The 19,445-nt window shown below is 46.8% G+C and overlaps 1 protein-coding gene across 35 annotated transcripts in view; it reads right to left on the reverse strand.

The window, feature by feature from the left end:
- Window positions 1-19,445, reverse strand: part of COBL (cordon-bleu WH2 repeat protein) — a 288,078-nt gene that overhangs the window by 189,805 nt on the left and 78,828 nt on the right. For all 35 annotated transcript variants that reach the window (XR_013523869.1, XR_013523868.1, XM_035253433.3 and 32 more), the window contains one exon: window positions 2,047-2,250. Coding sequence is in view for 33 of the 35 variants with exons in the window: in XM_035253433.3 (XP_035109324.2) it covers window positions 2,047-2,250 (204 nt within the window). In the remaining 2 variants the exon portion in view is untranslated. The remainder of the gene's footprint in view (window positions 1-2,046; window positions 2,251-19,445) is intronic.

A 19,445-nucleotide genomic window follows, 5' to 3' on the forward strand; every position in this document is an offset into this window, starting at 1 on the left:
GGACTGCATAATTATGACACAATCCACAATGCCATTTTCTAAACAACATACGTACCTAGAAATTGGAATACAAGATAAGAATGGTGAATAAACCTTAATATACTCACTGATAAAATGTCATGCCTATTCTAAAGTGGTTTGTAAAACTATAATAATGTGACTCATTTCTTAAGTTACAAAGTTGCATAGGAAAAGTGCGCTTTGGCCTACCAATGCTCTATAAAACAAAGAAACAACCCCTGTCACTCCACTGTGTGTGAACCCTGGGGGAAAAGCCACAAGAGACAGTGGCTTCTGGTGTGCTGCTATGACCACAGCCACAGGACCTGCACTGAGGAGCAACCTCCTGTTCTAGCCCTGTGGCACCACACTGAAGAGCAGGTTGGCCTCAGCTGGTTCAGCTGGAATACTGTATCCCATGACTCAACAGTTCCCGTCCTAGGTGTACTCCAAGGCCTCGACCAATGCTCCCCAAATTTTTATTCCCTTACCTCATAAAATACTTTTGAAAAATGTATGCACCCCTTTGCCTTAAACTGTCACCTAGAATTTTCATTATAAACTGGTTTAATAAAGTAACAAAATAGTTGCAAAGGATTAGGCAATTTCAACTATAATCTAAATAATGGTATTTTAAAATAAAATGCTTGAATAATTCTTTAAAATAAGAATAAAAACACCCAGAGTGATTTAATTTTCACCATTATCCATTAAAATTACTCAAGCAAACTGCTTTATAAGAATAAAACATTTTATATCATTTCTTTTTTTCTTGAGATTGAGTTTCACTCTTGTCACCCAGGCTGGAGTGCAATGGCACAATCTTGGCACACTGCAACCTCTGTCTCCTGGGTTCAAGCAATTCTCCTGCCTCAGCCTCCCAAGTAGCTGGGATTACAGGCATATGCCATTGTGCCCCGATATTTTTTTTGTTGTTGCATTTTTAGTAGATAAGGGGTTTCACCATTTTGGCCAGGCTGGTGTCATACTTCTTACTTCAAGTGATCCACCTGCCTCAGCCTCCCAAGGTGCTGGGACTATAGGCGTAAGCCACCATGCCCAGCCCATTTTATATCACTTCTTACTCTCTTTCTTTTCTTATAAATGCTGCTTCCATACACTGCCACATCAGAATTGTACAAATACATATTTATGCTTCAAAATGTCTGTAATTAATCATTCTATCATACTTCTCTACAGTAAAAACATGTATAAAGATTTACCGCTAACTTTTTTCTGTGACTTTGTTAGAATTTTTTATTATACGTTGGGTTATCACTAGAAACGTCAGTAAGAACAGCACAAAACTATTCAAACAATAAAATTATGATATATTTTGATCAGTGACAAACATGAGATGTGCAAATCTACTGGTCATAAACTTGAAATGCTATGATGAAGGAGGCTTTGCCAATGTTTCAGCTGCATTTTTTGTGAGTGAAGTGGTGTGGGACACTCAGCCACGGGCAGATCAGTCCTGAGGCCAGTGCACGTGGGAACTGAGGGTCTCAAATTCAAGCCCTTACATTGGAAATCCGTGATTGTGTTTATTCCTTCATCTAAACCTGAAATATTTTCACTTTAGAAAGCTGATTGCCAGTTGTACACACATCTCCACAGGTGCTGCGAGTAGGTGTGGGAGTGGTTAATTCGGGAGGCTGCCTTCCTAGCTGGGTCCCTTCAGAGCCGAGGATGCCTGCGGCACACTGCGGCTGCTGTCCCACCCAGGGGTGTAGGTCATCACTGCGCCTGCCCTTCTTTTTGAGCCTGCTTCTCATCGGAGGGAGCCCTGGAGCCCCAGCTCTCCTAAGCATCTGGCGAGTCATCATGGCTGGGCCAGTTAGTGTAAGCCCACCCTAGGTAGTGGGGCTATGCTCCAGTTCAGGCTGCTCTAAGTGGACACTAGGCCCAGTTTATATCCATGAGGCCCCTGGGATCAGACCTGATGAAGGAGAAAATGCAACACATCAACATCTGCCTTTCCAATCTCCCCACTATGCTCCCAAAGGAAGTACAGTGACTCCTCCCACAGCACTGGGCTCTCACCTCCCGTTGAGCACGCTCCTCTTCTCCAGCCCGCTGGGCAGGACCACGGTGACATCCACGGTGCTGTCCCTCAGTGCCTCCTTCATGCGGACCAGGTTCTGCTGTGACCCGAGGGCCCCGTCGTGGGAGGGCTTCTGGTCACTGTGCACCTGCAGAGTGGCAGCCTTTCCGGGAGGTGGGGGAGCACGGGCCTTCATCTTCCTCCTTAAAACCACAACACAGAGGCTTGGAGTGAGCGGCAGTGTTCCACCTGCCTCAGAATAATTCATTCTTATACATTCTCAGGTCTCTCTTCAGGAGCACCTTCCAAGTGGCACGGCCTTTGTAAAACCAGTGTCCCCCAAACAAGTACAAACTAATAAACTAAACAGCATTGAGGAAGGGTTATTAAAAGGAAGCATTCCTGGGAAGAAACACCTTAAAAACGTGCTCACTGTCGGGGAGGTTCACAAGCCTGTTTTTCATGGGCCCTGGACAAGGTGAGGGTGGATGCAGCGGGGTTTGGCCTGACCCTTTCGAAATTGTCACAGGGATGACACATCACACAAACTAATGATCACAATGAATCAGGTGGGCTCGCTGACACATGCAACACTCTATTAAATCCTGCCCCAGCTCCGAATCTATGGCCAGTTCTGAGGATCTGGAGTCCTGTGTTGTGCTAAATTAGCCAGCGAGTCGATCACACCACCCACCACCTGTCCACACAGCCACTGCGGAGGGACACGGCGGTTTGGCAGGGAAAGGATGCGAGTGATGGTAAAGGGGTAACAAACACACGACCCTGCACTTATTTCAGTCTGTGCTTCCAATGCTCTATTCACCTGTGGAGGATTTCTCAACACCTGATGAGTCACCCATGCTGGGGATCATTTTCTTTTACCATTTATTTTAGGTTCAGAGGTCCACGTGCAGGTTTGCTGTACAGGTAAATCGCATGTCACCAGGGTTTAGTGTACAGATTATTCCACCACCCAGGTAGTGAGCACAGTACCCAATAGGCAGTTTTTCAATCCCTATCCTTCTCCCTTATTCCACCCTCAAGTAGGTCCTGGTTCTGATGAACATTTATAGAAATTCTTGTTTCCTCAAGATTAGCCAGGGAAGGCAACTGACCTTGTTTTATACGGGTACATTATTTTACATATAGAATACATGTATATGATATATGTGTATGTACATACTTCTGTATAAGAACCTTACTTCATATAGGCCCTGGAATTTTACTGTCATGGTAGCAGGTCAAATACTCAATACTTAACATTCATTAGGACCTCTGCTAATAAAGACCTTAGTAAGTTTGCCTTGTTGAGAGATCTGTGGCTCACCCAAAGGCATCCAATTATCTGGTATCTGCTCAGAGATGGAACTCAGGCCCGACTGACTCTAAAGGGCTTGCTCCCACCGCCTCCCTCCCTATCTGGCCACACTCTAGTTAGAGGGTCTGCAGAGAGGCAGCACAAGCCTCAGCCCACTTTCACCTCTGCTCAGTGGTCTTCCGAAGGCATTAGCCTGAGGGATCAGAGACACAGGAATTCCTTTTCTAGAGATTTACTCTAAACAATCCCACAAGACAGCATCGTGGGAGGCTGAAAGTTGGTCATCACAACATAAATTCTAATGGCAAACAACCCAACCATACATTAACACATCAAACAAATAATCTAACCATACACCAATAAAAGATGCCAATAAATTATGTTATACCAGCACTAGGCAAATATACCTTAAAAGTATATTGTTTTATGTGAAAAATGCTCAATACAGACTTTTTAGAGTAACAGTCTTCAGAATATTATTTGTTTAGAAAAATTCTATTTTTAAAGAGAGGTCTAAATTAATTATAACAATGGATCATAAAGCAGTTTAGAAAGATAAAGAACTGGCAAAAATGACCTTGGGTGATAAGCACTATGACATATATTTTGCTGTTTTTACTTCTATGCATTTCCGAATTTTTCTATAGTATCACTTGTATATGTATTATTTATAAAATGAAACAGATCAAAGGGCTGATATGCAGAATTTACAAAGAACTAAAACAGATTTATAAGAACAAAACAAACAAGCCCATTCAAAAATGGGCAAAGGATATGAACAGACACTTTACAAAAGAAGACATACATGAGGCCAACAAACATATGAAAAAATGCTCATCATCACTGGTCATTAGAGAAATGCAAATCAAAACTACATTGAGATACCATCTCACGCCAGTTAGAATGGCGATCACTAAAAAAATTGGAGACAACAGATGCTGGAGAGGATGTGGAGAAATAGGAACACTTTTACACTGCTGGTGGGAATGTAAATTAGTTCAACTATTGTGGAAGACAGTGTGGCGATTCCTCAAGGACCTAGAAATAGAAATTCCATTTGACCCAGCAATCCCATTACTGGGTATATATCCAAAGGATTATAAATCGTTCTACTATAAGGACACATGCACACGAATATTCATTGTAGCACTGTTTACAATAGCAAAGACCTGGAACCAACCCAAATGCCCATCGATGATAGACTGGACAGGGAAAATGTGGCACATATATACCATGGAATATTATGCAGCTATCAAAAACGATGACTTCGTATCCTTTGTAGGGACATGGATGAACCTGGAGACCATCATTCTCAGCAAACTGACACAAGAACAGAAAATGAAATACCTCACGTTCTCACTCATAGGCAGGTGTTGAACAATGAGAACACATGGACACAGGGAGGGGAGCACTACATCTGGGGTCTATTGGGGGGAATAGGGAAGGGACAGTGGTGGGGGGGGTTGGGGAGAGATAGCATGGGGAGAAATGCCAGATATAGGTGAAGGGGAGGAAGGCAGCAAATCACACTGCCTTGTGTGTACCTATGCAACAATCTTGCATGTTCTTCACATGTACCCCAAAACCAAAATGCAATAAAAAAAATGAAAGAGGTCATTTAACATGACAGCAAAAGTCATTAGATGATGGTATAAACTTACTGACGTTCACGTCACTGGTTAATATAAAGCTATTCATGTTCACACTATTAAAATAACATTCAGGGACCAGGTGCGGTGGCTCATGCCTGTAATCCCAGCACTTTGCAAGGCCAAGGCGGCCAGATTGCCTGACTCAGGAGTTCAAGACCAGACTGGCCAACATGATGAAATCCTGTCTCTACTAAAAATACAAGAAATTAGCCGGGCGTGGTGGCAGACGCCTGTATTCCCACCTACTCAGGAGCCGGAGGCAGGAGAGTAGCTTGAACCTGGAAGGCAGAGGGTGCAGTGAGCTGAGATAGCACCACTGCACCCAGTCTGGGCAACAAGAGTGAAACTCCATCTCAAAATAATAATAATAATAACATGCAGATCTCATCCTTTGCTATAAGTAGGTATAAATTATTTTCTATTAAAAAGCGTACACTTAGAATATTTATAATTTTTATGTTATATCCTTATCCATTATATACTTCTTTCAATTAACAGAAATAAAAATAAAATAGTAGACATGTATGGCACTACTGTAAGAACTAAATACTTATTCTTCACTATGCCACTCTAAGGAGGTATTATTGACATTCCTGTTTATAGCTAAAAGTGTGAGCACATCTTCCCAATGTCACAGAGAGGTAAAACTGACAAACTCATTTTTGGTTTCAAAGACTGAAATATTAACCACTACATTATTCAGTCATTATTAGAAAGAACAGATTCCATACCATTTCAGAGATGGAAAAAATCAAGACGGAGAAACAGGTTATATATAGATTCTTCCATTAACTACCCTTTGGTCCAGAACTAGCAGCGCAGGCTCTGAGCCATTAGCATTACCACCCAAAGCTGCTTTCAGGAAAAAAAAAGTGTTTTTCATTTTTAGGAAATGCGTATCTTTTCCAGTTTAGCTTGCTTGAACTCCTTCAGAACTCACTTCAAACAGGAAGCAGCATTCATTCATTCAGCAGGCACCACACTGGGAGTGAGAGGCAAGAGAGGTCTCCACTGCCCTGCATTTATCCCCAGCAAATAATCTGTCTTCAGCTACCCAGAGCCACTCCTGTAACAGAATTTCATCTACCCTCCCTCCCCCAGGTCCAGTGCCACCACCCTGGTCCAAGCCCTCATCTCTGCGGCACACACAAAGATGGAGTCACCTGAATCACATACGTTACACCACCCTTCCTCCACAGTGACGAGAGCAGCCGGTGCAGACTGCTGTCTTCTCAGGCCTGACTTTGCTGTGGGCATGAACTGTTTAAATGGCTGGCAGGGCCCACTGGCTGTGGCCTAAGCTGCAACCAGCAGGCTGCAAGGGCCCCAGGGAGGCTTGTTTGCCCAGTAGAGTGCTGTGTGCACTAGTGTGTGCATGCATGTGTGTGTGCCTGTGTGTGCACGTGTACACATTAAAGTTAGCTAACATTTAAAAAATTAGAGTATGTCACACTAACAAAATGAATTTTTGGCTGCTTTTGGGAAAATAAGATGTGATGAAGACTGGACACTTTCACAGTAAAAAAGAGCTGTGTGTTTCCATCTGGACCTCTTGTCACTTGGCTCAGTGACATCACACATCTGTGCCCTGTAGGGCTATAAACTCATACCCAAACTGCTAGAGAGTCTGAGCCCTAGACGTGAACCATTCTTCAATGTCCTCTGCTCTTCTGGCAACTGGTCTACAGCTCCAGTTTCCAGGAAACCAACCCATCCCCCAGCAGCCTTTGCCCTGCTGTATTCTCTGCCTCATTTGCTCTGCTCACAAAGACATAGCTCAAAACAATGTCATCAGAGAACCCATTTCTGGGTGCTCCAGGACTGGGCACACACATAGCTGAGATCACTGATATCTACACTGGCTGCACTGTGGCTGGAAGCACTTGGGGAGCTTAAAACATGCCCAGCTCCTTTCAAGGACCACTTAAATCTGAATTCTCAATTCAATTATTATTTAACAGCTCCAGAAAGCAGCAAGGCCACTTGTGTTCTCAACATGTAACATAATGTGGTTTATATTTGTGGGTAGAGTTATCTACCACATAATGCTTCAGTCAACGAGGACCGCATATACGAAGGTCGTCCCATAAGACTGTAATATCTTTTCTGTGGTTAGCTATGTTGAGATATACAAATGCTTACTACTGTGTTACAGTGGCCCACGGTGTTCAGCACAGTAACACGCTACACAGCTGTGCAGCCCAGGAGCAATAGGCTATAGCAGACAGCTAGGCACACCTAGTAGGCTATACCATGCAGATTTGTGTTAGGTACACTCTGTGATGTTTATACAATGATGAAATTCCTTAAGGATGCATTCCTCAGAGTGCTCCCATCATTAAACTATGCACGACTGCACTTAAAAATGCTTATTGATGATGATGATATCGACGCAGCTGAGAATTATACATCGTTCCTGCTTACAAGAAACTGTGGACTTATGAAAGCCTGAGATAGGAATGAAAGAGAGATTGCAGAATAAGAAATGCTTCAAACAAGCCAAGTTTTCTGAGGGAGAAAAAATCTGCGTAGACTGCAGTAGTGGGGTGTCCACCTTACCCTCCTTGGAGGAGGTCTTCAACCGTCTTAAAGATGAGCAGAAATTTGAGGTATGAGAAAAAGAGACAAAGCTGGGGCAGGAGGAGAAGTACCCAAAAGGAAAAAGGAAAAAAAATTGCTACTGAGCATCACAGGAGAAGATGTTAAGACAGCATGCCCAGGTAGGGACACCTGCCAGACAGCACACCAGGGTGTTTGAGTTTTTATTTTATTTTGTTACTATTTTTTTCTTTTTTTGAGATGGAGTCTCACCTATTGCCTAGGTTGGAGTGCAATGGTGCAATCTAGGCTCACCGTAACCTCCACCTCCCAGGTTCAAGAGAGTCTCCTGCCTTAGCCTCCCAAGTAGCTGGGATTACAGGCATGTGCCACCACGCCTGGCTAATTTTGCATTTTTTGTAGAGACAGAATTTCCCCATATTGGTTAGGCTGGTCTGGAACTCCTGACCTCAAGTGATCCACCCGCCTGGGCCTCTCAAAGTGCTGGGATTACAGGTGTGAGCCACTGCACCCGGCCTCTTTTTTTAACCTATATATAAGAGCTTTGTACCTATAGTGGAGGCGTACCTCCTCTGACTTTCGGGAATGTCCTATTGTCTATGATGTAACTGTATTTTCACTACTTCACTTTTTTTAATAAACTTGCTTTTACTTTGCACTGTGGACTAACCCTAAATTCATCCTCCAGCTAACACAGTCGCAGCATGAAACAGAAAACGCCCAGCTTACTCTGTCTGTGAGTGATTCAGCCTGGAAAAGAACAGCTGCTATTTACCCGAGGACTCCTGTGTGTCTGTACCCGGTTGTGAAAGCCATTAGCTTACCAAGCAGGGGACGCCCTTCTCAAACATCTGTGCAGACGTCATGTGGTTGAGTCTGAGACTCAGAGACACGTGGCAATTTCAAAAGAACAGGGCTTCTGCGCAAGTCTAAGGAGGCCATCAGAGCTGGGACCTCGCCTGGCTCCTGCTGGGCGCACCCATGGCAGGTGCTCCTGGCTGGCAGAGTGCACAGGCTGGGTAATCCAGCTTTCCTTCCTCTCACCCCCCTCCAGCAGGAGGCAGGGCAAGTCCTCGGGACTCAGCAGGGAACGAATCACAGCGCACACAACTCAAGCTCCCTTTGATCCCTCCAGGCTGAAAAAGCTGCATGGACCCTGTCACGAACTGTTTTTTAAATGAAAAAATATGTATATGAAAACATTTCTGGCATTTCAAAGGTCATCAACCATAGCTCCAAATGATTTTAGCTTAAAATCATCACACATTTACTAAGTTTCAGGATGACACTTGTTAATTCCCACGTCGGCTGGAAGCTCCCAGCTGGATTTTTATTCTGAGGGCTCTTCAACATGCAGCAGAAGGCTCAAAATCCCCTCACTGAAGGTCAGAGCATCTTAGGTGGCATGGCGCAGTGAATGCGAATCGCAGGGGCGGGGCCCAGGTAGCTGAATTAAAACCTAAGTCTATAGGTGACAACCAGGCTGGTCAGGCCTGAGGTAGACAGGGCCCGCACACTGAAAAGGGAGAATTCATGCATCTCCGTACTTTCCCAGACCCTGAGTTCAAAAGCACTATGCTTTATGTTTCTTCCATCTTTCCAATTGGAAATGTCATCTCTGGACATGAAGGTATAACAATTTCTGACTGTCCAAGAACAGCGGACGGGAAATCCACAGTGATGCTGAAGCCGGCTCACCTGAACGGCATGCCTACGCCATGGGTGCCTGTTTACCACGTTGGCTGCTCTGGCTGGCTGCTGGAAAACTGCATGAGCTTAAAGGGAATTTCAGAGAGAAACCAGGCACACCCGACTCTCCTGGCTAAGTGAGTCTGTTTCTGCTGCAGGCAGCAGGGAGGTGCCATTCTCTCTCCATGAGATTCTTCAGCAATATTTGCTTCATCCTGTTTACAAGCTGTACATAAGCTGCATCTGGTTTGCGTCTGGCTATCTATTGGCAGCCTCAGCTGAAGATTTAATATCAAGAGAACAGGAACTATGACTTTCTTGTTCATCACTGGTCAGTGAAGTGCTGGGCCCAGAGAAGGAACTCGGTCACCACTGAATGAGTGTGTGAGTGCGTGAGAGTGTTAGTGCGTGATTGAGTGAATGCATGAGTGTGTGAGTGCGTGACAGAGTGAGTAAGCTAGCTGGGATTCAACTGCCAAGTCAGTCCCCACCTTTCTTAGCAATAATAAAAGGTCAGAAAGATGTCCAAAAATACAAATGCCCAGAAGACAGCTGAGTGCTACTGCAGCCGGCAGAACTGGATGCCAAAGAGAGGAATGAGGAATCCTCACATCCTGCACCAATTCCCACAACCCTGAGTCCAACACTAACCTGATTTAAACCCTCATTTTATAAACATGCTACGATCCAGCCACCATGCCACACTGTGTATGTTCAATACCTCCAGCAACTTCATATGACAAGTGTATTCTCCCCATTTTACAGACAGGGTGGCTGAGGATCCGACCAGTTAAGTCACCTCACAATCACACAGCTGGAAAAGACTGGAATTCCAGCCCAGGTCTTTCCAAGCCTAGGACACCACCTACCAATTTTGCACCACTGCCTCCATCCTTAAATACTTCTTAAAAACAAAAGACCCCAGGATTGGCGGGGTGCCATGACTCACGCTGTAATCCCAGCATTTTGGGAGGCCGACGTGGGTGGATCATGCAGTCAAGAGATCGAGACCATCCTAGCCCACATGGTGAAACCCCATCTCTACTAAAAATACAAAAATTAGCTGGGCATGGTGGCGCATGCCTGTAATCCCAGCTGCTTGGAATTGCTTGAACCCAGGAGGTGGAGGTTGCAATGAGCTGAGATTGTACCACAGCACTCCAGCCTGGGCAACAGAATGAGATTCTGTCTCAAAAAAAAAAAAAAAAAAAGACTCCAGGGTTCCTGGCAGACTGATGTTAGGAAGTTTGTACCCCTTGACACATACTAGAATGCTGGTGCCCTGCGGTACCTGCTGATGAGAGGGGTCAGGTTAGAGAATACTCGTTGGTGAAGGTTTCCAGCACACAATCATAAAGATGCCCCCTTTACTCTGATGTGGGGTCTGGACAAGCCTTATATGCAAATTGAGTTGGGCCTCTAAGAACTTCCTTCGGTGTTCAAGATTCCATGAGGCTCAGATGGACCCATGGGGACTGTGTTCAACTGCCTCAGGGTACAGAGGAAAAGCCGCAGTTACGTGGAGATGGAAGGACGTGCCTAAGCATGACATGAGGTAGGTGGCAGAGCTAGGATGGGCCCCAGGTCAGTCTCGAGCATCCCTGAATGCTTTTAGGGTCAGGTACTTCTTTGACTATCTGATGAAGTCCATGGACCTTCCTCTAGACATGATGCACACCAGCCTGCATGGACCAGCCAGGAGCACCTGCAATGGGTGTGCCCAGCAGGAGCCGGGCAAGGTCCCAGCTCTGATGGCCTCCTTAGACTTCTGCAGAAGCTCTGCTCTTTATAAACTGCCACATGCTCCTAAGTCTCAGATTCCTAAACCTCCCCCTTGCACACAATTTCTGTAAACCACCCTGATGACCACGGTGTCCAGGTTAAGAATCCAGGTAATACCTTCTCTTGGTGCTTGGCACCTCCCAAGCTCAGGGCAATGTTCCTGCGAAGACAAGGATTCCTTCTAATAGAGGAGATCCATCAGAGAAGTCCCATCCATGCTTTCCCTACTGTGTGGCCCCTTGCAAAAAAAAAAAAAATGTAAAGCCAGAAAAACAGTCAACAGAAGATCCAGATAAGTAAGGGCTGAAATATGTGTCTATGAAACAATCATACTGCAGCCTGCAGGAGAATTGCAGCATAAAAACAATAAAGATCACACTGGTGCAATATGCCAGGGAGAAACGACTTTACCCATCAAAACGCCGCATTTCAGGGCACACAGAGGCACTGTCTGTCGGAAGTCGGCCCCAGGACACCGTTCACAGCTGCACACTATCCGCCGGGTCCTGGTTACATGCTCTAGAGCTGGAAAGACATCAGGTCAAATCCAGCCATAACGTGGCCAGGCTGTGTACCTCCCCCAGATAAGCTCCTGTCATCTGTACGCCTCAGTTTCCTCAAGAGCTGAACAGAGAGAGATTTCAGCTTTTATCAGATGAGTCTATGTGGGATTAAATGAGAAGATTCCTGTAAAGTTTCTGGTGTGGCCCTGGGACATAGGCAGCATTCAATGGCTGTGGTAATTACAATTATTTTTACTATTATCACTTCGCTTACTCTTTTGGATTTTTTTTTTTTTTTTTTTTAAAGAAGCAAGCCTCTAGTCTCTGCAAGGGTAGAGTAGAAGCTAGCTTCTCAAAATGCCTAATAAACCTAATGTATGAAGCAAATGCATTCAAAACTGACTAAGAAATCTTACACAATAGAATTTCACAGTTTTGACTTGGGGGTGGGGAAAGCTTTCAGTAATTCAACATAAAAAGATTAGCTTTCTAGATAGGATTCTCTAAGACATAATAACAAAACATATCCATAACACTCACCAAACTAAACTCCAGGGCCTGCAGATACGGGAACGCTGGTATCTCACTACACATCAAGTAAATATTCAAAGAGGAACATTTGAGAGCCGAGTCCCACAGCTATTACTCAACTCCCAGCCAGTGAAGAAAGAGCCTGTCGGGGAGGATCACTTAACTATCAGCAAATACTCCATGCTCATGCTGAGCAGAGCAACCGCTGCTCCAAGTATCAGATAAAAACAAGAGTTACGGCATTGTTCAATATTATAGAAAAAGGATATCTCCTTCCCCCCGCCAAAAGAAGAGGGGAGTGCCAGTCTACTGAGGTTTAAACATTCTTAGCAAATAAAATGGAGTAGATCAGAGAAAACTTACTGAGTGCCAAACCACCAGGCGATGCTTGCGTGCATCCCAAGCTGTCCCCTGCCCTCGCCTGGAGTGGGCTTGCTTTGCCCCCTGAAAGGAGCGCAAGGGGCTTTCTACCGCACAGCGAAGACCATTGCGGGAGCTAACAGACAGAAACTGCTCCTAGGGCTTCCTTGGAGGAGGAGTGCAGAGGGAAGCAGTGCCCTGAGAACTAGCAGAGGCATCTGATCCAATCCAGCTAGTGACTTATTCATAAACGTGCCACCCGATGCGGCTTTTCCTGAGCAAGCCTGCGGTGCCGGCGCCTGCACTCCCGGCAGCGGAAATCTCAAATCATTTTGCAGAAAGACTGAGTGAATTGTCTTGGTTCGCTTGTTCAGAAACCCCCCAAGCCTAGAAAATAAGAATGAGCTTGTGGGAGTCATGAGGAAGGGCAGAGCTCGCCTTTCATCAGGGTGCCTGGCACCTTGCTTTTCCTTTCGAAAGGTGCATTCGTCCACCACCTTCCAGGAATTTTTCAAGGCAGGTGGCCCAGGTGATCCCTTCGGGAGAAAGCCTCCTTATTCCAGGAGACACAAGTCAGCTCTGTACCTTAGCTGACCAACCTCACCATTTGCTGAATTTGTATAAAGCGATTCTTCTTGACACCTCCCAGGCATGATTTAGTACATTCTTTTCCTAAAGGAGTTTTGATTTTTTTCTTCTCTTCTCCCCCAAAACTACACAACCAGAAGCTCATTGCTTTCTTGCAGCCAGTCTCTACGTGATAGCACGGGTTATGGAGCCTGAATATTTGGTTTCTATCAAATAGCACTGTCCCAGGACCAGAGGGACATGCCCAAACTGCTCCCCGTGTGCTGATGGACCACCCTGAGCCTGATGGGCTCTCAGCTCCTGTCCATGCAAAGGCCCGAAGGTCTCAAGGACACAGCAGGTTTGGGATGGAGGGACCTGGCCATGCCTCCAGATCACACCTCCATCTTTGGTCCCTGCTGTCTTACCTGTGCAGGCTGCAGTATCACCTGAATTTAACCATGTCTCTGACTGGCAGCCCTCAGAGTTCTGGTTGACCTTCCTTCCCCACCAGGGAGGAGGCATGGCCAGGCCAGCACATCCTTGAGAAGCAAGGAGGGTACCCCTAGCTACCACCATCAGACACACATCTCCCCCAGGCTTCCCTCCTATGTGGACACCACACCTGTAGCACGCTGCCCCAGCTGGAGACTGCACTAGTCTGCTGGTTTCTAGGCCCAACGACACCCAACGAAGAGCCTTCTGGGGCGACGCTGCCTCTCTTGCCTCTCTGTTTCAGTCATGGCTTCATTAACTGCCAAGGTTTCTACCTCATTGTCATCTCCATCTCCTCTTCCTCCCGAGGCCAAAGGACTGCCAGGTTGATTCCAGCTCTGTAAGGCTCAAACCCAGCCCCTCCTCTCCCCGTCTCCTGCTCCGATGCTGCTCCTTTCCCCACACGTGGGGTTCTATCTGACATGCTGCTGGCCCCTTCCCACTGCCCCTGCTCCACTTTGCTCAGGGCATTGCCTTCTCTCCCCCAGACTCTTACAGTTTCAATTATCCTGAAACTCTTAAGGAATCTCCTGCATCACCTGGTTCCCCTTCTCAAGTACTGTTCCACATACTGAAGGTGAATCTTCCTCAAGGACGGCTCCATCTGGCCATTCTTCCTAACGCAAACACTTCAGTGGTCCCACTGCCCACTGGGTCAAGCCCAAACTCTTCTGTCTGATCTCTCACACTGCGGTTACTTGAACCCTGGTGTTTCTGCATGCGGGTCACGCAGGGCAGGTCCCCTGCCATCCTGTCTCCCTCAACCCTCACCAGCCTTCAGTGAGTGAATGAACGGAGTGAAGTCACGGTAGAGGAAGTCACACCAGACTTGCCTCTAGAAGTGTCCCATAATGGGGGTGGAGGTCAAAGGGGTAATCTGGGAGAGAGAATCTTAGAGGGGTTAACATGCCTGAGTTCAAATCTCAGCACCACCACTAACTAGCGAGTGACCTAAAACAATGTATTTAAGTTCCTTGATTTCCTCATCTGTATAATGGGATAACTATATCTTCTCCATAGGATTAGGCAAAAATTAAGTTACTTCATTCTTGTAAAACCCGTGCCACAGTGCCTGGGATCTAAGCCTTCAGTTGGTGTAACTATTGTAACCCAGCGTGGAATCGAACCATTCTGTTTTTACTCATTTGCTCTAGTGCAGAGGAAACCCCAGTGTGCTTCCCTTCCCCTTCTAACATGCTAAGGAGAAGATGAGAGATCAGCAAAAAGAAGTGTCACCGTGGCCAGCAGGCTGTCCAATAAAGACATTAGAGTGGCCTCCTCCCCACACCTGGTGCCTTTCCATCCTCTGCCAAACCAAGCAGGGGGTCTTGGGGAGCCATTTGCAGGGCAGGGGCAAGGGCCACAGATGTGGAGCTGCAGAAATGCAGGCCTGATGCTGCCTGGGAGTACTGTGGTGAGAGTCTCTGGATTGGAAACGTACAGGAGCTCATAACAAATGTCTGTGTCCTAAGGAGCACTAGAGGGGGGCCGGCCAGGGTTGTCCGCAACAGCATGTGACGGAGAGGTCAGAAGGTGGTGCATGGAAGCAGGTGGCTGCTGCAGGGCTCAGGGGACCCAAGAGGACTTAAAAGGAGCCTGAACCAGAGGGCTGTGTACAGGGTGGGCTGAGCCAGGAGAGGTTGTGGGCTCGCAGGGCAGAAGCGAAGGGTGGGACCCCCACACACCCACAAATAAACCCCACAAGAGGATGTGGCAGCAGACCTGCAGACCTGCAGCACCAGAAGGCCGGCTGACCACCAGCAAAGAGCAGCTCCTGCCCCTCATCCCCACCCAGTCATGGAAGCAGCACCCCAGGCAAGTGGAGCTGAGCCAAGCCTGACAGCTGCCGCCCAGGCCTGGGATCCTTCCATTGGTGGAAGGTAGAAAGTGGGGAGCTCCAGCTGGATGTGGGATTGATGCTGTCATTCAGATGAGGCTGAACTTCTTAACCTCTGAGAAATGGGACCCTTCTGGTAGACGATGCAGAGCTGAGCACTACGGGCTGCCCAGACACCTTCCAGGATAGAGAATGGGGAGAGAACAACTATAATCTGTTGAGTCTAATCCATTCCATAAACCGCTACACATTGTCACCTTTGGGACATTTGTGCACATGTCAATGTCAATGTCATCATTTTCTTAGTCAAAAATGGAAGTTCCCCCCTTACCCCCCGACAAAAGAGAAAGGAAGAAGAACATAACCATAAAAAAGCACAGAACTACCACATAAGCTCAGTCACTTCCTTTCGCCTTTTCTGGAGGACCATGAGGGGAGGGCAGAGCTGAGAGTTCCCAGGACCCATCTGGCTGTGGGCTCCGGAAGGGGTGGAATGGAGCCACGCTGATGACCTAGAAAGCAGGGCCATGGAGAAGCCCCCACCACTGTACTCCAACACCGAGCATCGGGCAGCTGGAGGGGTTTCTTATTTTCTTAAGAAAGAACAAACTGATATTTTTATGACTTTCTCCTGAACACTTATTCAATTTCTTCCTGGGCTGTTTGGCCACGAACATCCACATCTCATGGAAAGTACCAGAGGCGTTATGTGTGAGTTTACTGACAGAGGCATTAAATCGTAGAAAATTAAATTGCAAAAAAGTGACCAGGAATAAATTTGACCACACATAACCATGGAAATGACAAACAGTCCACATGAGGTGTAAGAGAAAATAAATACAAACAGCCATTAAGCTCTTGAATATGTCAGAATGAATTTTTACATATGTTAATTTTAAAAATTATTTAATGGCTTCATCATGTATTTGGGGCATAACAGGCATCTAATTATGTATAGTGACAGAAAACACCTTGGTTTTCCATGAGCATGTGCAGAGACAGGCTGGCCAAATCAGCACTGCCTTCAGCTCACAAGACCCATGGCAAAACCAACTGTTTTCTTCTGGATTCACTCACAGAACCAGCAAGGGGCAAGAAAAGTCAACAGAACAGAAATGTCAAACCTAGAAGGTGTGAAGATATTAAGGATGGTGATTTGCTGTCACCAAGCCACACAAAATGTGTTTTCCTTCAGTGGGAAAATAAGGAGCAGAGCTGTATTGAGTTCTTTCCAGCAAAGTGTGGAAAAGAGAACCAAACTGAGTGGAAATCCTAAGACAAAAATTGCAGAGCGAGACGTGAGACAGGGGGCCGTGCACTCTGAAAGGCATCTCTGCTGCCTACTGATAAGCCTCGTTCATTTCTATGTACTTTTGTCAATAACTGAAAAGCAGTGAAATCTGACTAGCCCGCTCTCCACACAGCCCGTAACTGATTGGAATTCAACAGAGCTGTGAGAATTTCTCAGGAAAACGAACCCAACTCCCTTCACTTGGGGCCACGGACTCACATGACACCAGCGTTCAGAGAAATGAGTGTGTACACGATGGGCACACGCCGACGTCTAATGGAGGGAGCCTGATGCCTGATTTCCAGGCCTTCTTTTTGACTACTTCATTGCAATCCCGCTAACAAACTTGTGCGTATTTGCTATTAAAACAACCAGACTGTGTTATTTATTACCTCAAATGTAATCACCTTACAATCTTATTTCTGCCTCTGTTAATAAGTAGAAGTTCACTGATTAAAATAAATGGCAACAGCATTTTCTTCGGATGATACCATTCTATACTGAAAGATACTTTCTAGTAAAAACAAGCAGAAAACAGGGAGACACGAAAACATGCAGAAATAGAGGCCCAGAGCCAGCCTGTTTTGACACCGGTGTTTTCAGAGCTAAGAGCTAAGTGATGGGTGCCTTTAATTCTCTGTTGAAAATATGACACTTGATCACCTCATCATGAACTGTTTCTCAAAATAGAGACTGGGCCTCCCAGAGGATCCCTGGGCTGGTGAAACCTGAGCTGAGTGGCTCCCACAGGCACTGCTGAAGCAGCCGTGTGGCCTCTGGGCACTCCTCGTCCACTGTCAGACCTGCAGCCACCCACCCTTGGGCATAGCCCTGCCTGGCAAGGCCAGACCTGGCATCGGGCTTGCTCACTTCCCAAACACCACCAGCATCAAGAGTTCCGAAAACACTGAGTGCAGTGACTCACACCTATAATCCCAACACTCTGGGAGGCCTAGGTGGGCAAATCACTTGAGCATGGGAGTTCGAGACCAGCCTGGGCAACACAGCGAAACCCTGTCTCTATGAACAATACAAAAACTAGCTGGGCGTGGTGGTGTGTGTGTGGCCCCAGCTACTTGGGTGGCTGAGGTGGAAGAACTGCTTAAGCCCAGGAGGTAGAGGCTGAAGTGAGCAGAGATGGCACCACTGCACTTTAGTATGGGTGTCAGATCAAGGCCCTGTCTCAGAAAAAAAGAAGAGGAGGGGAGAGGAGGGGAGAGGAGGGGAGGGGGAAATGGGAAAGGGGGAGGGGGAAGGGGGAGCGGGGAGGGAGGAGGAGGTAAAGGATTAAAGAAAAGAAAATCTGGAACACAGAACCTTGACTGCAAGGCCACTGGTAAAGAGCAGGCTGGACTAGACCAGCACATGCTGTGGCACATGCCATCGAGTTTACTGATTGATCTGGGGCCTCCTGGACCTCAGTTACCTTTGGAAAGAGAGACAGAGAGAAACAGCATGAAAGGAGGCGAGGGAGGGAGAGAGAAGGGAGGGAGAAAAGGATGGAAGAAGAAAGAGAAGACTTTATCTTTGAGGCTATTTCATTCTAAAAGCTCTGTCCCCTTTCCAAACTGTCTCTGGGGGTCCCAAGGTTCAGTTTGCAGACCTCACAACGCTCCTGCCTGTTCCTATGATGCCTCCAGCCTCGGCCTGGCATTTCCTCCTCCACTAATCTGCACTTCCAGTCTCCGCCACGCTCTGAAGTCAAGCAGCCCAACCTGTTGACAGCCCATGAAGAAACACACCATCTTCCCATGCGACCCAACACCACAATTCTCCAAGTTAACTCCTCTCAGCTTTCTATCGTGCTCCCCAGATTTGGAGAACGGGTGATTCCTTGCTGTCTCCAGGCTTTCCTGACTGGATTGAGGGAATCGGGTGCTCGGTCAGCTGTGTTGTGACACGTGACAGGGCAGGGATCTGAAGGGACTGTGTGACGTGGGTAAGCAAGTCCAGCTGCCCTGCACCTCTTCCTATGGCCAAGAACCTCTTGGGCCCTTCCTTTAGCACCCAGTCCTCTTGAACAACCAGATACAAAACTGTGGTGGGAGTTTTTATTGCAGAACTTTTATATCCACAACTTTTACTGCAAGTACGTGATTTCCAGAGAGCAATCCTATCACCTCAGCCTAAAACCAAGCACCAGAGACAGAGCCACAGACATCCCTGACCTTGAGAAGACTTCCCTTCGCCCACCACCCACAGCTTCTCACTGGCTGGACAAAACCCCACACCCAGGGGCAGGTGCTGGTTTGGAGAGACCTGAGGTTAACAATCCGAGAGGCCTTTTTAAGATAAAGAACACAAAAGCACAACAAACATTCAGTCAGGCTGTGAACCTGGCCCAACATGGGAGGCCCTGTCCAGCCTCAGCAAAAACACAGGCCACTTTCCCAGCCAGCTACCCACCCCCTCCTGCTCTATTCCTGGGCTGAGATGGCCCCTACCAGTCACACAGTCCACCTTCTGCTCCCTGCCACGGCAGAGCACTTCAGCTTGGCTAACAAACGGGAAAAACTTCACAGAAACCCTGACATCTCCTTGAATAAAAACGGCATTACGTTTTCAAATAAATCTTTCCCCTTTTATATAAGCAGGGTCCTGGGCTCACACAGTGTGTCCTCCATGCTGACCAACACTCAAATGTAGCAACATGCAGGCCTTTAACAGCAACCTAGCCAGGAATGGTCACCCACTTAACAGATGGTAAACTGAGGCCCAGGCCCTCACAAGAAGTGCTGGGATGATCTAAGAAATGGAAAAACCCAGTTCCTGTTTGCAAGTGACTTAAAACATAATGGGGGATTCAGAGGTGGA

The sequence above is a fragment of the Callithrix jacchus genome, chromosome 11 (assembly GCF_049354715.1).
Source record: "Callithrix jacchus isolate 240 chromosome 11, calJac240_pri, whole genome shotgun sequence".
Classification (NCBI taxonomy): domain Eukaryota; kingdom Metazoa; phylum Chordata; class Mammalia; order Primates; family Cebidae; genus Callithrix; species Callithrix jacchus.